At 41.5% G+C, this 26,676-nt stretch overlaps 1 protein-coding gene across 2 annotated transcripts in view; it reads right to left on the bottom strand.

Annotated features, from left to right (window-relative positions):
• The window catches only part of LOC134616730 (kinesin-associated protein 3-like), a 32,353-nt gene extending 5,995 nt beyond the window's left edge, over nucleotides 1-26,358 (bottom strand). Inside the window, exons 1-16 of one of the 2 annotated variants that reach the window (XM_063461705.1) lie at nucleotides 26,208-26,358; nucleotides 25,072-25,203; nucleotides 24,100-24,257; nucleotides 23,702-23,763; nucleotides 23,390-23,531; nucleotides 18,771-18,870; nucleotides 18,561-18,685; nucleotides 18,370-18,468; nucleotides 18,048-18,226; nucleotides 17,314-17,476; nucleotides 16,204-16,304; nucleotides 16,011-16,119; nucleotides 4,578-4,690; nucleotides 4,179-4,344; nucleotides 3,055-3,180; nucleotides 2,853-2,951 (exon numbers count right to left, since the gene is read on the bottom strand). In XM_063461705.1, coding sequence (XP_063317775.1) covers nucleotides 2,853-2,951; nucleotides 3,055-3,180; nucleotides 4,179-4,344; nucleotides 4,578-4,690; nucleotides 16,011-16,119; nucleotides 16,204-16,304; nucleotides 17,314-17,476; nucleotides 18,048-18,226; nucleotides 18,370-18,468; nucleotides 18,561-18,685; nucleotides 18,771-18,870; nucleotides 23,390-23,531; nucleotides 23,702-23,763; nucleotides 24,100-24,257; nucleotides 25,072-25,203; nucleotides 26,208-26,248 — 1,915 coding nt within the window. In that variant the 5' untranslated portion in view covers nucleotides 26,249-26,358. The remainder of the gene's footprint in view (nucleotides 1-2,852; nucleotides 2,952-3,054; nucleotides 3,181-4,178; nucleotides 4,345-4,577; nucleotides 4,691-16,010; nucleotides 16,120-16,203; nucleotides 16,305-17,313; nucleotides 17,477-18,047; nucleotides 18,227-18,369; nucleotides 18,469-18,560; nucleotides 18,686-18,770; nucleotides 18,871-23,389; nucleotides 23,532-23,701; nucleotides 23,764-24,099; nucleotides 24,258-25,071; nucleotides 25,204-26,207) is intronic. The other variant, XM_063461706.1, reaches the window with a different exon arrangement.
• Between the last annotated feature and the right edge of the window lie 318 nt (nucleotides 26,359-26,676).

Here is a 26,676-nt window from a genome sequence, read left to right as displayed (position 1 = left end):
TACAGGCGTGTGCAGGAAATGGGCTACAGGTGCTGCATTCCCCAGGTCAAGCCACTTTTGAACCAGAAACAGCGGCAGAAGCGCCTGACCTGGGCTACAGAGAAGCAGCACTGGACTGTTGCTCAGTGGTCCAAAGTACTTTTTTCGGATGAAAGCAACTTTTGCATGTCATTCGGAAATCAAGGTGCCAGAGTCTGGAGGAAGACTGAGGACAGGGAAATGCCAAAATGCCTGAAGTCCAGTGTCAAGTGCCCACAGTCAGTGATGGTCTGGGGTGCCATGTCAGCTGCCGGTGTTGGTCCACTGTGTTTTATCAAGGGCAGGGTCAATGCAGCTAGCTATCAGGAGATTTTGGAGCACTTCATGCTTCCATCTGCTGAAAAGCTTTATGGAGATGAAGATTTCATTTTTCAGCACGACCTGGCACCTGCTCACAGTGCCAAAACCACTGGTAAATGGTTTACTGACCATGGTATTACTGTGCTCAATTGGCCTGCCAACTCTCCTGACCTGAACCCCATAGAGAATCTGTGGGATATTGTGAAGAGAAAGTTGAGAGACGCAAGACCCAACACTCTGGATGAGCTTAAGGCTGCTATCGAAGCATCCTGGGCCTCCATAACACCTCAGCAGTGCCACAGGCTGATTGCCTCCATGCCACGCCGCATTGAAGCAGCCATTTCTGCAAAAGGATTCCCGACCAAGTATTGAGTGCATAACTGAACATAATTATTTGAAGGTTGACTTTTTTTGTATTAAAAACACTTTTCTTTTATTGGTCGGATGAAATATGCTAATTTTTTGAGATAGGAATTTTGGGTTTTCATGAGTTATGTATGCCAAAATCATCAATATTAAAACAATGAAAGGCTTGAACTACTTCAGTTGTGTGTAATGAATCTAAAATCTATGAAAGTCTAATGTTTATCAGTACATTACAGGAAATAATGAACTTTATCACAATATGCTAATTTTTTGAGAAGGACCTATACACACACATATATACATACATATACACACACACACACAATATATATATATATATATATATATATATATATATATATATATATATATATATATATATATATATATATATACAGGGCTCTAGAGTGCGACCAATTTGGTCGCAAATGCGACCAAATTTTTCAGTGGTGCGACTAAAAAAAATATTTGGTCGCACCGGTGCGACCAAATATTTTCGGGTAACAAAAAAAAAAAAATCTCTGCAACTCTCCGTGTGGTCAACAACAGACACACATTATGCCCTATCGTGGACTAAATCAATCAGAGATGGTCAGGGGCGGGACCTCTCTGATTGGCCGTGGTTCAGTTGGAAGTGCAGGTAGAAGAGAGAGGTGAGTAGCTTGAATAAGGCGATATCAATTCATTAACGGATTCCACACAAAGACGTAAACACAGAGCGGACCCGACGCATCAGAATCAGCTTTGTCTTTCTCGGCTTTCTCACCCGACGGCCCGTAGACGGACACGCTGTCGGAGCTCACCGAGCCCACCGTCCGCGCTGTGTCATGCTGTGTTTTTGCGCTGATTCTGAGCTGCAGGTTTTGTCTCTCTCCAACCAAAATTCGCCGAGCCAGCAGCCAAAGAAGCAGCAAACTACGCTTCACATTTGATCAATGTCGTCATGAATTCCCTCTTACTTTTGCTGTTTTGCTTCCATCACGATAAAAATCACGCTTCATGCACAACTCTCTCTCTCTCTCTCTGTACTTCAAGAACAGTTTCCCGTCTCAAATCTCTGTTTTCTGCATTATCCACTCGCTTATTACCCACCAGTCTACCGTTGTTTACAGCGCTGTCGGCCGCTGTCTTTTCCTTTTTTTCACTTAAATGACCTCGGACAAGAAAGCCTAGTTTCTGCTGTTCAATACTGAAGAAATGTAAACTTTTTTAAATTGTGCAAAATTACAGAATATTGCAGAATATTTTTAAGGTCATCTGCTATAAAAAGCCAGGCCAGAAAAATCTCCTTCATGTTTTTCTGTGTTTTATTCTCAGTTACTTTCACACAAAGGCATCTGCTGTGATGTTCACAATTCTGATGAAGTCTCACATTTATCAGTACTGATAAATGATCAGAATTATAATATTTCTGACTGTCTGAGGCTAAATTGAATCGAATCAGGACTTTGAGAACCGGAATCGAATGGATTATAGAAATCAGTGATGATACCCAGCCCTAGTGAGCAGCCTAGGCCTGACAGAAGTTGATGTAGCTGTGGGTAATAAGAAAAGATGAAAAAAACTATTGATAACTTTTTTTGTTAAGTTAAGGCCTGATCCGTCTGAAATTCATAGCCAGTGCTCTGACACAAAGCCATCAATCTTTGAATGCTGAAAAAGCACAGTGTATCCAGAAAACACATTATATGCTGTGATAAATGCACTGCCCAAGTGTCCCTTCTCCCCACTGCCTTTCAGCAGCATGCAACAGCAAACAGGTCGTCAGAGGAGGCCAAGATGATGATTAAGTTTAACATTTTCTACAATATTGACAAAGCACTTTAAGCACAAGTTTGTTAGTTAATAATTTAGAAATGAATATTGTCTGTATGGACTTCCCCCCCCAAAGAAAGTGCACATGTAAAACTGCGGTGTTAAGCGATGCGGTTGAAAAATTTGAGTGCGCCTAACTTTTGTGCCGGTACGCCTAAATTTTTAAAGTTAGGCGCACCGGTGCGCCCATGTCAAAATGTTAGTCTAGAGCCCTGATATATATATATATATATATATATATATATATATATATATATATATATATATATATATATATATATATATATATATATATATAAAAACAAAGACGGGATGAACTGTGGGAAGGATACGGGTGTCTTTGATGATCACATCTCGTGTAGCTTGGTGAAACACCATCTGATAGAAGACGTAGACAATCTGGCATACAAACTCATCGTCCTCCTGCTGGGCTATATTAAACAAAGGAGACACACGATAATCAGTTTATAGACCAAGGACACAGGAAAGTTATATGTAATACAATTTTGGGGAAACCACTGGTATGCATGTTACCGTTCAGTAGCTCAATAAGTGCAGGAATAATGCCAGATTTAGCTAACATGACGGCACAGGCATCATCCATGGATACCGTTCCGATCATTATGACCACCTCCAGGATGAGATCATCCTCTGCTGAACCTGAAACAGACAGAAGGAAGTGTAGTTTTAGAAAGTTATTCCAGTCAAAAGAGAGCAGTTAAGCTAACTATTTTCTGACTTTTTGATAGTTTTGCAGTATTTATTTAGCACTAGTTATAAAAAACTGCTTTATAGTAGAACAAAGAAATAAACATCTTTAATATGGGAACAACAAATACAATGTTAGTGTAGCTGCCGTCATGGGCAACTCTTGCATTTAAGTTCCTTTTATTAGATATTTAAGGTTGAAACAATAAGTAGTTGAAATATTAATAAATAAAAAATAAATAGTAATTCATGTTTTGTTGATTAGATTTATATGTTTCAATGTGTTATTTGTGCTAATTGTGCAATTAGATAGGAACCTTTTCTAAAGTTCCGTCTGTTGTTGCTAAGAGGGCATTTTTTTTGGCTGTCACACTCAGCAAGCTAATTAAGAGAAGAGCCATGAGGTTTGCACGTCTACAGAAAGTTATAAAAGAGTGCCTTTTTGGACCTCCCCACAATGTAAAGATGAAAGTTTTATTCCCTTAGAGTGAGGCCAATGGGGTAAATGTTTTATTTTGTTTCTTATCGTTGTATGTAAATACATGAGTGTTGCGTGATATTCCAGTGCAATTACCGCAGTGTGAGGTGTAATGTGTACTTTATTGATCCTTTTTTTGGAATGTTTCGTCATATATAATGCTTAAGGACTTTATTAAGAATATTCATTTAAGTTTGTATTTCTTTTTAGTTCTGACGGCATTGTATCGGCTGTGGTTGGACATCATTACATGTTCAGACATGTCGAAGAATCCTCCTGTCCGAAATAAATGTCAGTTAAAATGCAAAGAACAAGTTGAGCTTTATTAAGACTCGAGGGGAGTGACAGTTAGTTTTTTCTGTGAAAAGAACTATGGCCAAACCATAGCAAGTTTCCTAGTACTCTCTGTCCCAACAAGTACACAAATTCCACTATATTAAAAGAGATGAAATGAAAAATTATGTGAAGGCACCTGGTTTAAGTCTGTCTTTAAGGTAAGGTACTAGATTATACTCCTTCAGCACCAACTCCCAGTCCAGGTCAGGGATGGTGAGGTTGGCTAGAGTCCCCAGACACTCCAGAACCCACTCCTCTTCTTCCTCTTCTTTAATCTCCGCTGCCAGGTCACCAACATAGTCCTGACAAAGCAAGAAGAGAATTTACACAATTAAAAACAAACAAAAAACAAAACAAACAAACAAAAAACAAAAACACCCCGCCTCAACCATCCTGAAAACAAGGCTGATGTTTACTATGGGTCAATACTGATCACAGCAATTTCCATACACAATGATTATTAAATAATGACTGATAATAATGATAATTATGATCATTTTAGGTTGTAACGTTTTCTTTATTGCATATAACTCACTATGAACAGTGATTTGGTTTGGCCATCATGTTGTGAGATGTTTCTGATCATCTTCATGAGGAGGCAGTCTTTCATCTTCAGAGCTCTTTTCATGAGCATCTTCAATCCATCTCCTAGAAATGGAGAGACACTCAGAATAATGTAACCCAGTGTTAAAAACGGGATTAAAAGCATAAATATGAATACTCATTTGATTAAAATACTAATTTCATAATGGTAATAAATACTGCTAAAAAGAAGGTAAATATAATAAATATTGAAAAAAGCATGTAAACATAAGTTTAATTAATATGTACGTATGTATATGCAGGGCTCTAGACTAACTTTTTGACATGGGCGCACCGGCACAAAAGTTAGGCGTACCGGCACAAAAGTTAGGCGCACTCAAATTTTTCAACCGCTTCGCTTAACACCGCAGTTTTACATGTGCACCTTCTTTGGGGGGGAAGTCCATACAGACAATATTCATTTCTAAATTATTAACTAACAATCGTGTGCTTAAAGTGCTTTGTCAATATTGTAGAAAATGTTAAACTTAATCATCATCTTGGCCTGACGACCTGTTTGCTGTTGCATGCTGCTGAAAGGCAGTGGGGAGAGGGGACACTTGGGCAGTGCATTTATTGCAGCATAAAGTGTGTTTTCTGGATACACTGCTGCTTTTTCAGCATTCAAAGATTGATGGCACCATGTCAGAGCTGGCTATGAATTTCAGACGGATCAGTCCTTAACACAAAAGTTATCAACAGTTCTTTTCATCTTTTCTTATTACCCACACCTACATCCACTTCTCTCAGGCCTAGGCTGCTCACTAGGGCTGGATATCATCACTGATTTCTATAATCCATTCGATTCCGGTTCTCAAAGTCCTGATTCGATTCAGTTTAGCCTCAGACAGTCAGAAATATTATAATTCTGATCATTTATCAGTACTGACACTTGTGAGACTTCATCAGAATTGTGAACATCACAGCAGATGCCTTTGTGTCAAAGTAACTGAGAATAAAACACAGAAAAACATGAAGGAGATTTTTCTGGCCTGGCTTTTTATAGCAGATGACCTTAAAAATATTCTGCAATATTCTGCAATTTTGCATAATTTTAAGGAGTTTAAATTTCTTCAGTATTAAACAGCAGAAATTAGGCTTTCTTGTCGGACGTCATTTACATGAAAAAAGAAAAGACAGCGCTGTAAACAACGGTAGACTGGTGGGTAATAAGCGAATGAATAATCCAGAAAACAGAGATTTGAGATGGGAAACTGTTCTTGAAGTACACACAGGGAGCTGTGTAGGAAGTGTAATTTTTATCGTGGTGGAAGCAAAACAGCAAAAGTCAGAGGGAATTCATGACGACATTGATCAAATGTGAAGCGCAGTTTGCTGCTTCTTTTTGGCTCGGCGAATTTTGGTTGGAGAGACAAAACCTGCAGCTCAGAATCAGCGCAAAAAGACGGAAACACAGCGCGGACCCGACGCATCAGAATCGCTGAGCTCCGACAGCGTGTCCGTCTGCGGGCCGTCCGGTGAGAAAGCCGAGAAAGACAAAGCTGATTCTGATGCGTCGGGTCGCTCTGTGTTTACGTCTTTGTGTGGAATCCGTTAATGAATTGATATCGCCTTATTAAAGCTACTCACCTCCCTCTTCTACCTGCACTTTCCACTGGACCACGGCCAATCAGAGAGGTCCCGTCCCTGACTATCTCTGATTGGTTTAGTCCACGATAGGGGCATAATGTGTGTCTGTTGTTGACCACATGGAGAGTTGCAGAGATTTTTTTTTTGTTACCCAAACAGGTGCGACCAAATGTTGGTAACAGTTGGTCGCACCGGTGCGACCAAATGTTTTTTTTTAGTCACACCACGGAAAAATTTGGTCGCATTTGCGACCAAATTGGTCGCACTCTAGAGCCCTGATATGTAATATATAAATGGTGTGGGGGCAGGACTTAGTCCTGTGGAGTGTGTTTGTTAGATCCACTGAGCGACCAATCATTGGCCGGTCTGACCCCTCCCCCAGTCTGTGTGCGCTGCTCAGACACCTGTGCGTGCCTGCGTGTGCCAGTCAGAAACGCCAGAGACACAGACGGTGAAAGGTCCGGTTACCCGTGCGGTGAAGAAGCTAGCTGGATAGTAAAAGTCCTGTTTTCGGTGAGAATAATAAGAGTGATACTGTACTCCAGAGGCCGTGAGCCAGCGTGAGCACTGTGAAGCCCCGTGTAGCATTTGTTGCTTCACATGGTAAGTCCCAGGCAGTGCACTAGCTCCGATGCTAACTTCCGCTAGCCATTTTGCAATGAAAGTGCCCTTTCGGAGGCTAAAGCAATTAGCACTGAGTCTGCTGCACTTTATACGAAATGTTCTTTAAAGGTTCATGTCACATTACTGTGGTATTGATGTGTAATGTATGGTTTTGTGCGAAGTTATGTTAGCACATGTTCACTTTTCTCATGGTGCTAATTATAGTTCTGCACACTGAGTATTAGCAATGTGAAGTTAAGTGCCTTCACCTGCACTTTACTTAGCTGAAACTTGATAAGTCTCAAGCCAATGTGTATTTTTAATGCACTGCTGAGCTATTTTGTATTATTTTAAATGTGTGTTTCCTATGCACTTTTTCCCTTTTGAAATTAGAATAACTTGTTGTACAACATATTTTGAAAGAAATTTAGAAACACTACAAGCAACTACTAGTAGTAATAAGTTACAGATATCATAGCTTAAGTGTTGAACTACTGTGTTCTGGCCTGGTCCCCAGGTCAGGTTTTTTTCCTTTGCTTATTTGGATTGGATTGGTTTTGAGGACCTGAGAAGAATCGAGGATCCCTTTTCCAGTACTGGATGGTGAGCCCAGCCCAAAGAGCCGGATGAACTGGTAGATTGTAACCCGACTGGTTACAAACACACTGAGTGACTATTGAACATTGACAGACTGAAATTGACTTTAAAAAAAAAGACACAAAAGACAATATATCCTTGGGTCGACCATTTGTGGGGTTTATTCTATTTTATTTTTGTTTTAAAAAGCGCGCTCTACTTTTGTTAAATGTGCACAACCTGCTAAATTTTAATAATTGCTAATAAATGCAATTGTGTTTTCTACACCTGCTGTGGTCTAGTCCTCTGTTGTCATACACCCTTGGCTCCTACGAATCTAGAACCTGTCTGATCTGGCCCATATTTCCCTTCTGTCCTCGTACTGTGGTTAAAGGTAACTACACTGCCTGTACTACATGCAAAGAAGGCAAGAAGTAACACTAACAGGTCTTACATGCCCACTACTAGTATTGCACCACCAGTGTTACATAAGTTACAAAAGTGGCGAGCCAGCCAGGAGCCTAGAGTGTTGTGTGACAACATTGGAATCCTCTTTGACCTTTGATCAGACGCTCACATACGGTGAAAATGGATTTTGTCGAGAAGTATGCCGTTAAAGTACCAAATGCCATTATTGTTAGCGGTGTTACAGATGGAGAGAAAGACAAAGAGGTATTTGAGTTTCTGGAGCAACATGGTACTATTCGTAGAGTGCTCGCTGTCGATGATGACTCTTCTGCATTCCACAAAAGTCAGATTGTAGAGTTCGAGTCCAGTGCATCCGTTGAAATGTTAGCACCTAAGCTGCCTTACCTCTTTCAGTCCACTGACAATCCAGATGTCAGTTACCGCATTCAAGCCTTAACGGACGTCTATACTAAGACCGTAGGGGGCAGTGTTACTGAGGCTTACATTAGCAACCTGAAGGGTTTAGCCAAGTTAAGTGGGAAGGATTTCGAAGAAGTGTTGCGGGAGGCCATGTCCACAATAGGGAAGACCATCGAAGCTGCTGAGACAGCTGAGATAAACCCCGAAAATGATACTGCTGATCAGATTTGCCCTGTGGTAGGATCCACACAACTTGGAGCCTCACCTTCAGTCTTAACTGAACTGCCTCACCCTCTTGAACCCATTCAGGGCACATTCCAACGCCCCATGAGACCAAACTTGACACCTCAAATGTTGAGCCCAACTGACCTCAACCCACCAGAGGTTCAGAAAATAGTAGTTGAGCATGTTGTCAAGAGTGTTGAGAAGACATCACATGCTCACTCTACATTAAGACTCAGAGCTTTCTCTGGCAAGATGCCCAGACCTTACAGCGAAGCTGACTATGAAACATGGCGTTCTCACGTTGACTTGTTGATGGAAGATGCTTCTTTGTCTGAGTTGGAAAAAACTCGTAAGATTCTTGAAAGTCTCCTTGCTCCCGCTTCTGATGTCATCCGCCCTCTTGGGCCAGAAGCCACTCCTGCAGACTATCTTAAACTTATGGATTCAGCTTTTGGCACCGTCGAAGACGGTGAGGAACTGTTTGTACGCTTTATGAACACCCTCCAAGATCACGGTGAAAAGCCCTCTGCTTATCTGCTTCGTTTGCAGGTGGCGCTCAATCACACCGTGCGCAGAGGTGGGCTTGAACCACATGAAGTAAATAAGCAGCTTCTTAAACAGTTTTACAGAGGCTGCTGGGATGATAACTTGCTAACGGAGTTGCAGTTGGAGCTAAAGCATAAGGAGCCACCCACTTATGCAGAGCTATTGCTTCTCCTGCGTACTGCAGAAAACCGACAAGAAGTTAAAAGCACACGAATGAAGAACCACTTTAGCGCCACAAAACCAAAAGCAGTGTCTCATGAACAGACGGTCACTCAAACAAATGCAGATATTCGTCAAGCAGAGTCAGATAGTCTCGAAGAGCTGAAAAAACAAGTTGCCGATCTAAAAAGCCAATTAGCTGCTGTCGTGAAGCCTAAGAGACAAGCAACACTGAAGACAGTTCGAACAAGGAAACCTGAAAATAAAGAACCTGACCATGCCAAACCTGAAAACTCACCTCCACCCAGCCGCCCCAGTACTAGGCCCAAGCCCTGGTATTGCTTCCGCTGTGGGGAGGATGGACATATAGTAGCCACTTGTGAATCAGAGCCCAATCCTGCCCTTGTAGTTGCAAAACGAAAGGAACTAAGAGTGAGAAGGCAGATATGGGACAGACAGAATGACCAGCTTTCTTTAAACTAAATTCTGCCTCCGTTGCGGGACAAATGGAGGCTGATGCTTTGTTAACCCGTCCCACCCAGGTTAAACAAAAAGCTTCACCTAAAAAGCGTGCCAGCCTAAAGTCACACACAAGAACAGATTCCTTTGACCTTCCTAAAGGTCTAATTGGTACAAAGAGTACTGCACAAGTGGAAGTTAATGGTCACACAGTGAGTTGTTTGCTAGATACTGGTTCCCAGGTGACTACAGTCCCCGAGTCCTACTATCATCAGCATTTGTCCTCTCATGAGATTAAGCCATTGTTTGAACTTTTAGAAGTTGAAGGTGCCAACGGTCAGTCTGTGCCTTACTTAGGCTATATTGAACTGCATGTCACTTTCCCAAAAGACTTCCTTGGCATTGAAGCTGAAGTGCCAACACTTGCCTTAGTTGTCCCCGATGTGCGCACAGCTTCTCAGTCCTTAGTGCTAATTGGGACAAACACATTAGATGTACTTTATGAGCTGTACTCTGACGCGTGCCATGAACTGCAGCTGAACATGCCATATGGCTATAGGGCAGTTCTAAAAGTTCTTGAGTCACGACACAAACAGTCCAAAGACAGTAGTCTTGGTTTAGTGACGATGCACAACAAACAGCCACAGTTGATTCCAGCAGGCCAAACTGTTGTTCTAGATGGTGCTGTAGCTGTGTCAGCTGGTAACGGTGAAAAGTCCGTCTTGTTAGAGTATCCACGGATGTCAGTCTTACCTGGTGACATCCTTGTGAAACCTTGTCTCATAGACCTACCTGAACGAGCACCTTACCTTGTCCCAGTTGTACTTACCAATGAATCCGAACATGATGTGACAATCCCTCTAAATTGTGTCATCGGAGAAGTCAGTGCATATCAAAGAGTTCTATCTCACGAACACTCAGTGAGAACTCCAAGATCCCGAACTGAGCAGAAGTCAAATGTAACATTTAACTTTGACTCTTCCCCTCTTAGCGCTGAATGGAAGGAGCGCATAACCGAAAAGCTAAGCCAAATGCCCGAAGTGTTTGCACAAAATGATCTCGACTTTGGAAAAACGGATCAAGTGAAACACACAATCAGATTGTCAGATGAAACACCGTTCAAGCATAGAGCGCGTCCCATCCATCCGAACGACCTGGAAGCAGTCCGTAAGCACCTCAAAGAACTGCAAGAAGCTGGTGTGATCAGGGAATCTACCTCCCCTTTCTCTTCACCCATTGTAGTCGTGCGGAAGAAAAATGGTGAAGTCCGCCTCTGTATCGACTACAGAAAGCTTAACGCGCAGACTATAAAAGATGCTTACGCTCTCCCCAATTTGGAGGAAACGTTTTCCACCTTGATCGGGTCGCAATGGTTCTCTGTCCTGGATTTAAAATCGGGGTACTACCAAATTGAGATGGAGAAGCTGGACAAACCCAAGACGGCGTTCGTATGTCCCATCGGCTTTTGGGAATTTAATAGAATGCCCCAAGGCATTACAAATGCCCCCAGCACGTTCCAGCGACTCATGGAGAAATGTATGGGCGACATGAACCTGCGTGAAGTGATCGTGTTTCTTGATGACATCATTGTATTCTCCAAGACACTTGAAGAACATGAGGCTCGCTTAATGAAAGTTCTTGATCGCCTGAAAGAATATGGGCTCAAACTCTCACCCGAGAAATGCAAGTTTTTCCAAACTTCTGTCAGATATCTCGGGCATATTGTGTCCAGCAAGGGAGTGGAGACTGACCCTGAAAAGGTGGAAGCCTTAAGTACCTGGCCTGTGCCTCGTGATCTCAAACAGCTCCGCTCATTCTTAGGTTTTTCAGGGTACTACAGGCGGTTCATTAAGAACTATTCGAGTATCGTTAAGCCCCTCACTGACTTAACATCAGGCTACCCTCCTTTGCGCAAAAGCACAAAGCCTAAAGCTAAGTCTGTAAAGTACCATGACCCCAAGACACCTTTCAGCGAGCGATGGACTCCCTCTTGTGATCTTGCTTTCAAAACCATCATTGAAAAGCTCAGTACTGCGCCTGTATTGGGTTTTGCTGACCCTAAACTGCCATATACGCTCCATACCGACGCCAGCACTACAGGGCTTGGTGCCGCGCTCTATCAAGAGCAGAATGGCCAGACCAGGGTGATAGCTTATGCAAGCCGTGGGTTGTCCAGGAGTGAATCCCGTTATCCCGCCCATAAGTTAGAGTTCTTAGCCTTGAAGTGGGCAGTGACGGAAAAGTTTGCAGATTACTTATATGGAAATCAGTTTACTGTCGTGACAGACAGTAATCCTCTGACGTACATATTAACTACTGCTAAGATGGATGCCATGAGTTACAGATGGCTAGCTGCCCTGTCAACGTTTAGCTTTAAGCTCCAGTACAGAGCAGGCAAGCTTAACTCAGATGCAGATGGCCTTTCTAGAAGGCCACATGGCGAGTTGCTTAACGACGCAGTGTCCCAAAAAGAGTTCGACCACATACAGCAGTTCACACAGACTCACCTGTCCCTACCTGACAGCAGTTTGAGTCCTGAAGTAGTGTCTGCTATTTGTGAGAAACATCTTGTATGCAGCTCTCAAAATGACACCATCCCTTTGGTTCACTCGCTAGCCATTTCTGCAGCTGCCATTCCAGGTGACTTTGTCAATGAAAATGACTGTGGTGGTCTTCCTGTTATACCCCATATGTCCCCTGAACAGATCACAAACGAACAAAGAACATACCCTTGTCTGAGGGAAGTCATTGCACAAATTGAAACTGGAGAGAAGGTCCCACCAACTGTGCGAGCTGAACTTCCTGACATCAATCTTTTACTCCGAGAGCTCAATCGACTGGCGATACACAATAACATCCTGTACCGAACTCGCCAAGATGGAGGAGATGTTACTTACCAGCTTGTCTTACCTGAACAGCTCCGTGACTCAGTCTTCCAAAGCCTCCACTGTGACATGGGCCATTTACCTTAGATCTTGCCCGAACAAGGTTCTATTGGCCTCGCATGGCAGCATATATAGAACATAGGATCAAAACATGTAACCGCTGTGTAAGACGTAAAACTCCTCCAGAAAAAGCAGCTCCACTTGTGAATATCAAATCCAGCAGACCCCTCGAATTAGTCTGCATGGACTTCCTGTCCATTGAGCCTGATCGAAGTAATGTAAAGGATGTGCTTGTATTAACTGATCATTTCACGAAATATTCATTAGCCATCCCTACCAGCAATCAGAAAGCTCAGACCGTTGCAAAAGCCCTTTGGGACAACTTCATAGTCCACTACGGGATACCCGAACGATTGCATAGCGATCAAGGTCCCGACTTCGAGTCCCACCTTATCCAAGAGCTTTGCAAGATCATGGGCATTCGCAAAATTCGGACAACACCCTATCACCCCAGAGGGAACCCGGTAGAACGTTTCAATAGAACGTTACTAAGTATGCTAGGTACTCTTGAGGAAAAGGACAAAACTCAGTGGCACAACTATGTCAAACCACTCGTTCATGCGTACAATTGTACGAAAAATGATACAACTGGTTTTGCCCCATATGAGTTGATGTTTGGCCGTCAGCCAAGATTGCCAGTCGATCTAGCATTTGGGCTGCCCTTTAACAACAAAAGTTTCAAGTCGCATTCTCAGTACATAACAAAACTAAAGGCAACTCTACAAGAGACCTACAAACTAGCAACAGACCATGCTAACAAAATAGCAGAAAGAAACAAAACAAGGTTTGATATGCGAGGGAAACCCTCAAAACTAGACCCAGGTGACAGAGTTTTGGTGCGTGCAGTCCGTCTCAGAGGCAAGCACAAGCTAGCCGACAAGTGGGAGACTGATATTCACGTTGTGGTGAACCAAGCAGGTGACTTGCCCGTCTACAGTATAAAACCCCTAACGAAAGAGGGCCCAGTCCGCACAGTCCACCGCGATCTCTTGCTCCCTTGTGGTTTTCTTGCCCCTGTTGAGGAGAAACCTGTCCAACCAACTCATGTACGCAAACCAAAAACAAGGCAATCACCTAAACAACATGAGGAATGTGATCATTCGGAACTGGAGGATGAGGATGTCTGTTGGTTCAGAGAGGAACCTATTCAAGAGCCCATAAAGGTCACTCAAGTCTATGAGATTCCCCAGCCAAAGACACACCCTAATGATCACAACCATGCTGAAACTAACTTGCCTGGACGTGACAACTTACATGAACATGACAACTTGCCTGGGCGTGACAACTTACCTGAACATGACAACTTGTCTGGAGGTGACAATTTAACCGGATGTGACAACTTACCTGAAAGTGGAAATCCACTTGGATGTGGAAGCCTAGAGGAGAGTGAAACCATGGTGGAACACTCAAACACTGACAATGAAAGCGAGAGTGACTCTAACTTACCCGATGGACCTACCTGTGATGGGCCAGTGGAAGAAGACAACTCAAATGATAATCAAGCAAACTCAAGTCAGTCAAATACTGAGAGTGAAGCCGCAGCGGCTATAAGGCGCTCAGAGAGAACAAGAACCCAACCAGAACGACTACAATATAGTCAGTTGGGAAATCCCCTCGTTTCCATTGCCCAGTCCCTGTTTCAAGGTCTAAGCCTGGCTTTTACCAATGCCTTGACAGAACAAGATCCTGTGGTCATCCCCATGAATGCTGGTTCCCCTGTCATTACCGTTTAGCTATCCCATGCAAAGGGACTTGCATGATTCTAAGGGGGGATAGTGTAACCCAGTGTTAAAAACGGGATTAAAAGCATAAATATGAATACTCATTTGATTAAAATACTAATTTCATAATGGTAATAAATACTGCTAAAAAGAAGGTAAATATAATAAATATTGAAAAAAGCAGGAAAACATAAGTTTAATTAATATGTACGTATGTATATGTAATATATAAATGGTGTGGGGGCAGGACTTAGTCCTGTGGAGTGTGTTTGTTAGATCCACTGAGCGACCAATCATTGGCCGGTCTGACCCCTCCCCCAGTCTGTGTGCGCTGCTCAGACACCTGTGCGTGCCTGCGTGTGCCAGTCAGAAACGCCAGAGACACAGACGGTGAAAGGTCCGGTTACCCGTGCGGTGAAGAAGCTAGCTGGATAGTAAAAGTCCTGTTTTCGGTGAGAATAATAAGAGTGATACTGTACTCCAGAGGCCGTGAGCCAGCGTGAGCACTGTGAAGCCCCGTGTAGCATTTGTTGCTTCACATGGTAAGTCCCAGGCAGTGCACGTGCGCTAGCATAGCATGCTACTTGCTGCTAGCTCCGATGCTAACTTCCGCTAGCCATTTTGCAATGAAAGTGCCCTTTCGGAGGCTAAAGCAATTAGCACTGAGTCTGCTGCACTTTATACGAAATGTTCTTTAAAGGTTCATGTCACATTACTGTGGTATTGATGTGTAATGTATGGTTTTGTGTGAAGTTATGTTAGCACATGTTCACTTTTCTCATGGTGCTAATTATAGTTCTGCACACTGAGTATTAGCAATGTGAAGTTAAGTGCCTTCACCTGCACTTTACTTAGCTGAAACTTGATAAGTCTCAAGCCAATGTGTATTTTTAATGCACTGCTGAGCTATTTTGTATTATTTTAAATGTGTGTTTCCTATGCACTTTTTCCCTTTTGAAATTAGAATAACTTGCTGTACAACATATTTTGAAAGAAATTTAGAAACACTACAAGCAACTACTAGTAGTAATAAGTTACAGATATCATAGCTTAAGTGTTGAACTACTGTGTTCTGGCCTGGTCCCCAGGTCAGGTTTTTTTCCTTTGCTTATTTGGATTGGATTGGTTTTGAGGACCTGAGAAGAATCGAGGATCCCTTTTCCAGTACTGGATGGTGAGCCCAGCCCAAAGAGCCGGATGAACTGGTAGATTGTAACCCGACTGGTTACAAACACACTGAGTGACTATTGAACATTGACAGACTGAAATTGACTTTAAAAAAAAAGACACAAAAGACAATATATCCTTGGGTCGACCATTTGTGGGGTTTATTCTATTTTATTTTTGTTTTAAAAAGCGCGCTCTACTTTTGTTAAATGTGCACAACCTGCTAAATTTTAATAATTGCTAATAAATGCAATTGTGTTTTCTACACCTGCTGTGGTCTAGTCCTCTGTTGTCATACACCCTTGGCTCCTACGAATCTAGAACCTGTCTGATCTGGCCCATATTTCCCTTCTGTCCTCGTACTGTGGTTAAAGGTAACTACACTGCCTGTACTACATGCAAAGAAGGCAAGAAGTAACACTAACAGGTCTTACATGCCCACTACTAGTATTGCACCACCAGTGTTACATAAGTTACAATAATCTCTTCTAAAAGCCATAAAGACATCAGACATCTGGTACAGGTGATGGTGAGGCAACGGTCTAAGTTGTGCAAAAAGTAAAATACCTTCACACATGAGTTGTGCATTCTTCTTGTTTGCAGCCAGGTTGATGCAGATGGAGATGAGCTCAGTTTCAATTTCCTCCTCACCATGCTCGTACAGCATTTGCATTAGCTACACACAGACACACAAAATTGTACCTTAGACTTTAGGACTCAGGCACTATGATGAGTGTTCAGCTCGGTGTACATTTTGTACCTGTGGTATGCAGTCAGTGTAAACAAACATGCCCTTGAACCGGTCATCCATACTGATGTGGTACAGGATACGCATTGCCATCTGTCGGTTGTTCTCATCCCCTGAAAACACACACAATAACGATGATACCATTATCATGTTACAGTTTTGCATAAAATGCCAAGGGTTCACAACAGCTACACTGCGAGGCTGTTAACTATAAAAGCAAAACGCAGAGATAAATACATTTCCCAAATCTGGGATATATAAAGAGCATCTTTCATCTGGTGCTAAGCTAGTGCAAGATTTAAACCAAGGTTTTTGTGTTCGTTAAAGAAGTTCCCTAACTGAACTAAGTGGCAAGAAGTTGACTGAAGAGGCAGCTGAATTTATATTGTCCAAAGAATCTCAAATATACAGTAGCTTTAAAACCAAGCTGTAAACAGGACACAGTTTGAAGTAGGTGAGTTTAACCCTTTATTTTAAAGCAACCTGTGGCTTTTTTTCTAGTTTGGTTGTCATTAATTTAGTTTTAAATTCCATTCCATCTATTCCTTTCTTTGTTCTACTCAAACAACAAGTGAATCTCTGTAACCTACTAATTCATGCCAACTTGTCAGAATTGCTTGAACTGAACTTGCTTTGGTCAACAGCAGATTCCTGCAGTCACCTGTAGTTTGAAAATGGCAACTTGTCTGCACACACCTACCATTTACTCGCTAAGCTGCAGTGAAAGGTGGAAAAGGTGCAACCAAAAAGGGAAAAACAGAGATCATTTGATGGACTGAACGGAGACTGAACAGAGACTGAACAGAGATCTCGGGGGCGACAATCTCCGTTTCTCATTTGGGTTACATTTTTCAGTTTGATCACTGCTGAAGAGGAGATTTTCAACATAAGCATGAAGTGCTTTTATAACACCTGACAAGATGAACACCAGGAGAATGTGAACAATTTTTATTCAGGATGTAACAATCCACAGTGTTGATTGTGTGTCGACTTATCAGCAATACTTAAAAAGCTGTAAGCTACACGTTTGTTCCCAGCAGTCACTTTGCTAAAAGGCACTGCACCAATACTGTGAATGGATCGCTATGTGCTGCATGCTATTAAGCTAGCGTGCATCATTACCTAACAGGACAGTGAGTTTAGGTAACAGGCCAACTTCTACCATCTTGGCTCTAAGTCCAGAGTCAAAGGAGAGGTTGAGCAGCAAACGTAGAGTCAAGTTTAATAAGTCTTCATGTTTACAGGGAACCAGGCGAGCCAACCGCTCCACTGTATCCACCTCAGCCTACAAATCAGAGACAAACACAGATTATAGCAAATCTAATGATGGTAAACTCAGCAGAAAAGAATTTATGCCACTGACAAGAGCTGAATGAATATCAAGGGCATCACAATAAACAAAAACAGACAAATTCAGAAATCCAAAGCAAGGATTACTATTATTGTACTGTCTACCTACTTTCCAATATTAGAAGCTATTAGCTACATATGGTGTGGAGCTTGCCAATAAGACACTACCATTTACAGCACCCCCCCCCCCCGCCCCCCCCCCCCCCCAAAAAAAAACAACAACAAAAAACTAACCTCTGCACTACAGAAGACTTACAATACTGGAAGACAGCTGACTTACAGAATGTTTCCCCACAATCACTAACAGAGGAAGAAGGAATAACAATACAAACCGGTTTTTTTTTGTTTTGTTTTTTTTTTTTTAAACAAAGGATGTAGAATAAAAATAAATGAAGTTGACTTGGTTAACAACAGATCTCTGTAACATAAAAATGATCATCAGGACTGTTTTCCCTATGCTCCCGGCAAGCGTTATCGAATCTGAAAGTCTTGTTTCTACCACCCACCATGTCATTCTTATTCTCAAGAAAGATGGAGAGTTTTTTAAGGAAAGAAACCACCAGGACAAGCAGCTCCTCATCATCACGTTCAAGAACTTTGACCAACAAGCCAACAATGTTTTTATTCCTCATCTTCAGTTCTGTCCTCGTATCCTCAGCAAGGTTCAGCAAGAGGTAAAGAGACACTAAGAACCAGAGAAAAACAGGCCAGCAGAAGTGAGGAGGAGAAACAGAAAATTAGAGATGATATAGTAATTTCAGTTACATCTGATCAACAAAAGTTCTGAACGAGGAGATTAAAAAAACAAAAAACAAAAACAAAGCCTACCTCTGAGCAGCTGTTCCTGCTTAGCCAAAAGGCCATGGTATTTTCTGAGAGCCTTGTCCTGGTCTCGTCTCAGGGAGCCATTCTCTGGTGCGGACTCACGTGCACAAAAGAACATTAAGGAAAACTATAGCAAAAATATAAAGGGGGAGAGGAGAAAAGTAAGCAAAAAAAAAACCCAACAAAAAGGATATAGGCCTTGTTTTTCTTGCGTAGCTCCTCACGCCACGCGTCGTATCTCTTCAATTCATGTTCCACCACACTCATACACAGGGCGCCTATTTTATAATGACTCACCACCCCGTGAAACTGGGAGAAACTGGAGGAGGAAAAGTAAGAGGATTAAACACAACAGTAAGAATAAACGTGATGGAAGTGAGCTGCTATGTAAGTGTGTGTGTTACCTGGAGAAGCAGAAGAATATATAAATGATGATGGTGGCTAGGTCTACACTCTGCTTCCAATCCTCCCTTAGTACTCTGGCCAAAGCACCAAGAGCTGTCTCTATTAGGAAAGACAAGAAAAGTTTTCACATCATAAGTACAGCAGATAACGCCACAAGAATATTTTGTGATGCAACATGTGCCATCTAACAAATTTTCAGTTAGAAAAAGATACTTGGGGTAATAGAGAACCTATTGAGCCCATTTCCAGGAGCAGAGTTTTGGTCTTGGAGTCTTAAAGTAGCTTTACATGTTACGCAGTCCAAAATCCTTAATCCTTAGTTGTATAGTCTGTGTAGCCCATCACTTTATTTTCTGTCTCATATTCGCCGTTTTGCCTGTTAGCTCAGTGCGTTGAGTGGACGACCACATGCCATGCGGCTGAGAGCAGCTAGCCTGGGTTCAGTCCGACCTGCGCCCACTTACAGTTTATCGTGGAATATCTAGGACAGACATTTCGCAAGCTTACTTGTTATAACCACACTTGAATTCATAGAGCAGTGTTTCCCCAACCACTGTGCCACGAGAAATGATCAGGTGTGCCCAGGAATATTATCTTGGTCCACCTGATTAGCAATATAAGCCAGTGGTTCTCCAGCTGTGGTACGTGGGCTCCCTCTAGTGGTAGGTGGGAATTCTCCCCCCAAAAATTTTAAGATTAAATAATATACCATGTTCTGATTAAGGGATTTCTGAAAACTTAAAATGTACAGCTCTGCTATCACTTCTGACATAAACGAAAACAGAAAAACTAAACAGCAGTGACGTTTGTAGGGTTACTGAAGTTGGTCTAGCTGGTATATGATGATGTGCTACATGGTGGCTAGCGACACAGCTATGTTAGCATAATATACACACAGTAGGCCTGCACGATTTTGCAAAAAATGAGAATCACGATTTTTTTGCTTAGAATTGAGATCACGATTCTCTCACGATTTTCTTTTCCAATATAAATATTTATAGCACTTATTAACTGCACATCAACTTCGTAACAGTTGAAACTGAACATAAAAACAATAAATAAACATAAAAACAATAAATGCCTCACATTTTGTTGTTGCCGCAAAATGTTGTACTGCTTGAAATTCCGTCTCCACCGTTGCTCGACACTGCGTGTACAGAGCAGGTAGTGCAACAATAGAAAAATAGTTGCGGGACGGCACTGTGTAGCGTTTGTCTAGGGCAGGGGTCAGCAACCTTTAACACCCAAAGAGCCATTTGGACGCGATTTCCACACAAAAGAAAACTCTGGGAGCCGCAAATACTTTTTGACATCTAAAATGAACATAACACTGTATATATTGGGGTTTTTTTACCTTTATGCTTTGTGTGAACAACTAAGGTGTGTTGCTTAAATGCATGAAGTGCTACAGAGAAAATTACATTTTAATTTTGTAATTAACACGTTTTGAACTTTGCAAAATTCCGCCTAAGTATGTATTTTACCTGGTTAATATGTGTGGCGGGGCGTGGACTGCAGCGCCGCTGCAGGGGAGGCGGACGCACCTTAGCGGTACCCGCAATCACGCCTCGCCGCCTTAACATCTGTGCCACCTATGCTGTTGTGTTGGTGTGTGTCGGGCTGCGAGCTTTAACACCGGCTGTATGGGTAAAGCAACCGTGTGTGAAAAGTGGTCAATAAAAAGATGCTGAAAAGCGTGTTCATGGAAACATAGTCGGGTCTGCCGTGATATGTTTACAATGGGACTTCCGCACCTGAACCTCTGCGCACAGCGTCTGCTGTACGATCGGGGCTGTACGAAGTCACTTTCATCTTTACGCACGACTGTAAGCTGTCGTCTGTGAGGGGTGAACGTGTTTGTTTTTGGAGAACAGCTGCTGACATAATGTGGATCCGAAGATCCATAATTGGCCTGCCTGGGGTTGATCGGGTATATCGGCTTCCACAAGTGTGACGCTTATTTTGATCGATCAAAAACTAATAGAATATAATTTTATATTTATATTTCAATATCACAATAATCTTCCAATTTAGAACTATGAGTTAAAAAAAGAACTAATATAAATAAAATAGACTTTAGCTAATTACTTACAAAAAATTATTTCCCCAAACCACGCGGAGCCGTAGAAGGACTAAAGATCCGCATGCGGCTCCGGAGCCGCAGGTTGCCGACCCCTGGTCTAGGGTGTTGATCATTTTCCTAAATCCCTCGTTTTGCACAGTGTTGATGGGAGCCATATCTTTGGTCAGGTGATAAGTAATAGCCTCCGTAATTTCTTTGTGCCTGCGGGAGTTCGACGTGTATAGGGAAGCGCTGTATAAGGTTCCCGTTATTGATGTTTGGGTGGTTGACCGGGACAGATTTTCTCCTGTCACTTTCTCGTCATCCCTGACGTGTTCTCCGTTGTTTCTTTCCTGCCAATTTGAGCATCACACGGCACAGCTTCTGTATCACGTGGTATAAGGCTCCGCCCTTGTCATTTGTTGAGCAGGAAGAGTGAGCGCTTGTTTTCATGCAGGTTATGTCCCGGATCAAAATGCGGTACAATCGTCGTCGTCGTCTTTTTTTTTTTTTTTTAAAAATCGTTGTCATTTGGAAATGAGATCGCACGTAAGTATGAATCGAGATCGCGAATTTCTAACGATTAATCGTGCAGCCCTAACACACAGTGAAGCTGGAGGAGGAACGCTAACTTTTTTCCACTCGATAAAAGTTAAAGCGAGGGTTCCTGATTAGGGTTGGGTTTTGATTATTGATTTATTGATTAAAATCGATTCTAGCTTGGATAACGTGATATCAATTCATTAAAATCCCGAATCGATTTTTAAATATAAATTTATTTTGCCTAAAACGCCAGAATCTCAGGTTAAACCTCACAAAATTTCAACAACCACCAAACAGCTAAAACAGTAAATGGGAGCAGGTACATGGATTCTGCACTAAGACGTAAACACAAAGCGCTGACCCACCGACGCATCAGAATCAGTGAGATGTCGCCTTTCTCACCCGACGGCACGGACACGGTCAGGGCTGAAAGCCGACAGCTCGGTGATTCTGATGTTTCAGTGGGTCCACGCTTTGTGTTTATGTCCTTTTTGCGCTAGAGTCTGAAGCTACAGGTTTTATTTCTCTCCAAACAATATTGACTGAACCAGCAGCAAAAGAAGGTCCAAACTACGCTTCACATAAACATCGTCATGAATTCCCTCTTACTTTACTGCATTATTCGCTCGCTTATTAGCCACCAGTCTGCAGAATATTTTTAAGGTCATCTGCTATAAAATCCCAGGCCAGGAAAATCGCCTTCATGTTTTTCTGTTTTATCCTCAGTTACTTTGACACAAAGGCATCTGCTGTGATGCTTACGCCTTTGATAAAGTCTCGAAAGTGTCAGCTTTCTTTTTATAAAAATAAAAATATGGATATGTACTGATACGTGATCAGAATTATAATATTTGAATCAAATCGAATTGATTTGGGACTTGTGAATTGGAATCGAATAGATTCTAGAAATCGGTGACGATACCCAGCCCTATTCCTGATGGTTAGGGACAAACACAACTGCGTGGCAGGATGCTGTAAATGGACTACACTTCAGTCATTAGAACAACTGAGATAATCCATCCACAATACGAGGTTAGTCATTAATATACTGCTGCATGGCATAAGCTTTAAAATGAACAGTGGTAATAAAAACCGAGAGTAGCTGAAGGTGATCACTGCCTCTTTTAGGGGCTTTTTCAGATTAAAAAGAACAAGATACAAAGCATTAAAACATGTTAAAAACACAACAGCCTTGATAAACGCAGAGTAGTTTTGACCCAGAAGCAGAGTTCATATGTCATCACTTAAAAATTGGATATCCCACCTGCTGTGAATGTTTTAATGCAGTACAGTTGTTATTATTATCATCACTTGTCACATCCTGTTTATGACAGTTAAAATTAATAACATTGAAATAAGTGCCATGGCTCCAAAAGGTTGGGAAACACAGGTTTAGAGTGACCCATTCTTTCACTAATGTTTGTAAAGCAGACTGCATGGCTAGGTGTTCGATTTTATACACTTGTGGCAATGAGAATGAAAACACCTGAATTCAAACAGGTAGCCCAACACTGTAGTCCACACAATATATCTAGCATCAAATACCATCATAACACAGATGTCAAAATGTTAGTATTCTAACAATAACCCAAAGAGACGACCTTCGAGTCGATACTGAGCACTGGTTAGGTTCAATTATTTTGTAGTGCAGAAAAAAATGGAAAAATATGCTAAGAACTTGCTACTGCTCTGGAGAAAATGACAATTATATACAGCACTTCTAAGTAAAGCATGCTGCATTTACTTATTAGACAATTAGAGAATCAAATGTTCTTTCTGTATGCTGAAAAATATAGCTAAATAAAAATCAATCAAAAAAGGTAGTAACCAATGAAGAGCTCTCGGGGTGCGTTTGTACCAATGATGTTACACTAACTTGATTAAATGGTTTGAGTCAAACCATATCAAATATTTTTAAGAGATGACACACTTAAACTATCCAGGAATGTCAGGAAACTGCTGCAGGTATGACTCTGTTAACCACCAGAATTAAGATGGAGAATAAAAGTGTACCATTGTGCAGTAGTTCCTCCAGGTTATCAGGGTTACGGGCAAGTTGCAGGATGAGAGCTGAGCCTCTGATCTTCTCTGGAATCCCTTCATAGAGCAGTTCAATATACTCATCCACTCTAGTTATACTAGCCTCCTCATTTAACTACAAACACAAACAGACACACAAAGTTGTTGACTGATAACAAATGCATTCTTTCACCAGCCAAACTATTTAAACAACACATTTGAGCAACTTCGGGTTGTTGCTATAATGAAGACAGAACACGTGCTTACTGCTGTGTGAGATCAAACTACAGTGGAACAAATGGTTACCTCTATGCCTTCAAATGGTGTCAATTCTTTGGGCTTGACTGTTCTTTTTTCTTTTTTTTCCACTGGTGACGTGACAAAACACACACACACACACACACACACACACACACACACACACACACATAAACAGCCAAAATAAAGCACATCAGCATTAATTCCAAACTTGAAACTTTACTTGCATTAGTTTACATTTTCTTTTATTAGCATCACAGTGCATACTTTAGGTCTGCCATTACACAACCTCCTTACATGTCTTAATATTTCTAGAATGTTTACAGTACATGCTGGACTAACAAGCTGCCAATCTACATGTGGGACTGAAGTTAGCCAAAGTCGGAATTGGACAGTAAAGATTTTGGGCTCCAGAGCACAGGTGCAATGAAGGTGGTATGACTAACCATTGCTCTCCACTGGGGATGATTTCCTGTTCTGCAAGTAGTACAGGAGCTGCTCCACCTGGGGCAGACGGGAAGCAGGGATCATCTTACACTCCTCCAGCACTTTCTTTGCCAAAGCTCCCACATCTGTACTAGGAGAAAGACTTTTCATGCGGATACTGGAGCATGAAAAAAAAGGCAGAAGAGAAAGCAGAAGCTAGCAGGTTTCATTAAATTCAAAACAAATATACTGATTGTAAAACTGTGGCCCAATAACCTTGTTTCGTGGCATAAATAATACATATCTTTTTTAATCCTTTCCACAGGCAGAATAGTCCTCTTTTCACACACCTAATGTAAAAGACACTGTCATGATGTCACCCACTAGTTTGTTTGTGAGGTCCTGTTGTGATGTAAAACCTAAAGACAGACGCGCTCAAATGGTAATAAAATATCTAGTTAGGCCTGCCTTGCAACGAAACCTTATTTATTAGCGTTTATTAGCAGCAGTTAAGACCATAAAGTCATTTTCCAATCAGATAAATCCTTTGCTGCTGATTATTGGGACCTACTTTTCAGACCTAGAAGCTACATTTGTCTTTTATATACAGTATATGCTGCCCAATTATGCTAACGTCACTCACTGGCAGAATGAAATTAATGTGACAAAACAGATAAATATGAGCCACTGACACAGATAAATGTTACCTTATTTGCAAATAGGTATATATATTAGTAAATGGGGCAATATTAACTGATAGAAATATGTCAGCACATGACCAAAACTTTGTTTTGTAACATGGCTTTGTTACCATCCAGCAACGGAATAAAAGTTCATTGCAAAAGAAATGATTAAGAATTATCTGTCCAGTTTAGATGGATTAGACTGACAAAGGCTAATTTGACATAAAAATCTAATCCAATCAACTTAAAAGCTCTGACTGACTAACTGAAATGAAGTATTTAGGAGTTGTGAGTCAAGAGGCCACTTACATTTTTTGTCCCTCCTTGCGTTCTCCAAGCATATGTCCTCCACTCTCTCCAAGGATAGATGCCTCCACCTCATAGTGGACTACAAGGGCCTTCTCTGTGGGATGGACGTCCAAACCGCCCACAGTCACTTTGCTTTGAGTGATCAAGAACAGGCAGTACAAAATACGGTAAACACATAAAACTCCAGTTGTTTAATTTACATCATACCATATAATAACTGCATCGGACGCAAAGCAGCTAGCAAGTTAATTTCACAACAAAATGACTTTAAATGTTGCTACAGAAAATAGGTCGTTAATTGCCAAGCCAGTAACAAATCAGCCGCCCATAACAATAACACATAGGAAGACACGCCCAGACAGTAGCATAATATTACTATACTGGCTAGCCGGCTAACAATAAAACACGATTCCACAGAGAGTTAAAGCATGACAAACACGAGCTAAACTCGGTGCAAACCCCCGATTGCAAATAAATTCAACACTACGTGCAATTAGCTAGCGATTATCCACCACAGTTTAGCACGGAAGCTTGCTAGCTATTTTAGCTCCAATTCAGATTTCCAATCCCCCTTCCTTCACGTAGGGAAGCTAATAATAAACCCAGTTCAAGAATGTTTCCTTTTACTGGCGGATTTATAAGTCAGTGGAAAACGTGAAATCAGTCGTTATTTGTTTATAAGTTGTCATGCACTGTAGGCTCCTTTTAGAAATAATTGGGTAACTGTGCTAACGAAGGGAATGTGAATACAAGCATGAAGGCTGATTTAAATTGTGAGAGATTTTAAGTGACCTTTCTGTCAACTGCATGCACGCCAAACTGACCAGCACGTTGTCGTTATTTATTTAAAACATAAACAATTATATGCTCGCATTCTGCACCGAGCAAGAAAACACGAAATTTCCCAAATTGGAAAGGTAATTAAACATTGCACTATATAAAGAAATACCATGGATCAGGGCAAGCTAATCAGCAAGAATTTCAATTTAAAAAACGCTTCCTCTTATCTTCCAAGTGTTTGTTAAAGTTCACAGTAAAGCTAACGTGATAGTATGGACACCATATACACACCTAAACCTTAAATTGGTAACCATAGCTAGCAAACGATAACATTACTCTTAGAATAATAAACTCACGTTATGACTGACCGTTTGAGATAACGTGCATCATCCTGCATCTTCCTCAGATTTAAACTTCAATATTTTTAATGAACGTAACAGTAGTGATGTGTCGAAGTGTGTCGGGTAATCTCGGGGGAGTTTTTATGAAGCGGGTATCGAGGCTCGCTTTGATTACGTATGCAGTGACGTTCGTACCACGTGACTGATTCAGTAACTGGTAGTGATGGGAATTACGGCTCTTTTTAGAGAACCGGCTCTTTCGGCTCGACTCACTAAAAAGAGTCGGGTATTTCGACTCCCAACCGATTCTTGAGGTTGTTTTGTTGCTTTAATTAATGTATTATCAACAACAATATAAATTTATGCACAAAAGGAATTACTAATGTAAAATAAACGTGGTTTTATTTATATATGTTTATATATAAATATATATATGGTGGCCCCTAGAGACAAAGCACGTCCAAACTCCAAAACACGTACAAAC

The sequence above is a fragment of the Pelmatolapia mariae genome, linkage group LG18, assembly GCF_036321145.2.
Source record: "Pelmatolapia mariae isolate MD_Pm_ZW linkage group LG18, Pm_UMD_F_2, whole genome shotgun sequence".
In the NCBI taxonomy this organism is placed as follows: domain Eukaryota; kingdom Metazoa; phylum Chordata; class Actinopteri; order Cichliformes; family Cichlidae; genus Pelmatolapia; species Pelmatolapia mariae.
The sequence above is the reverse complement of the archived record's forward strand: the minus strand, read 5'-3'. Positions and strand labels throughout refer to the sequence as shown.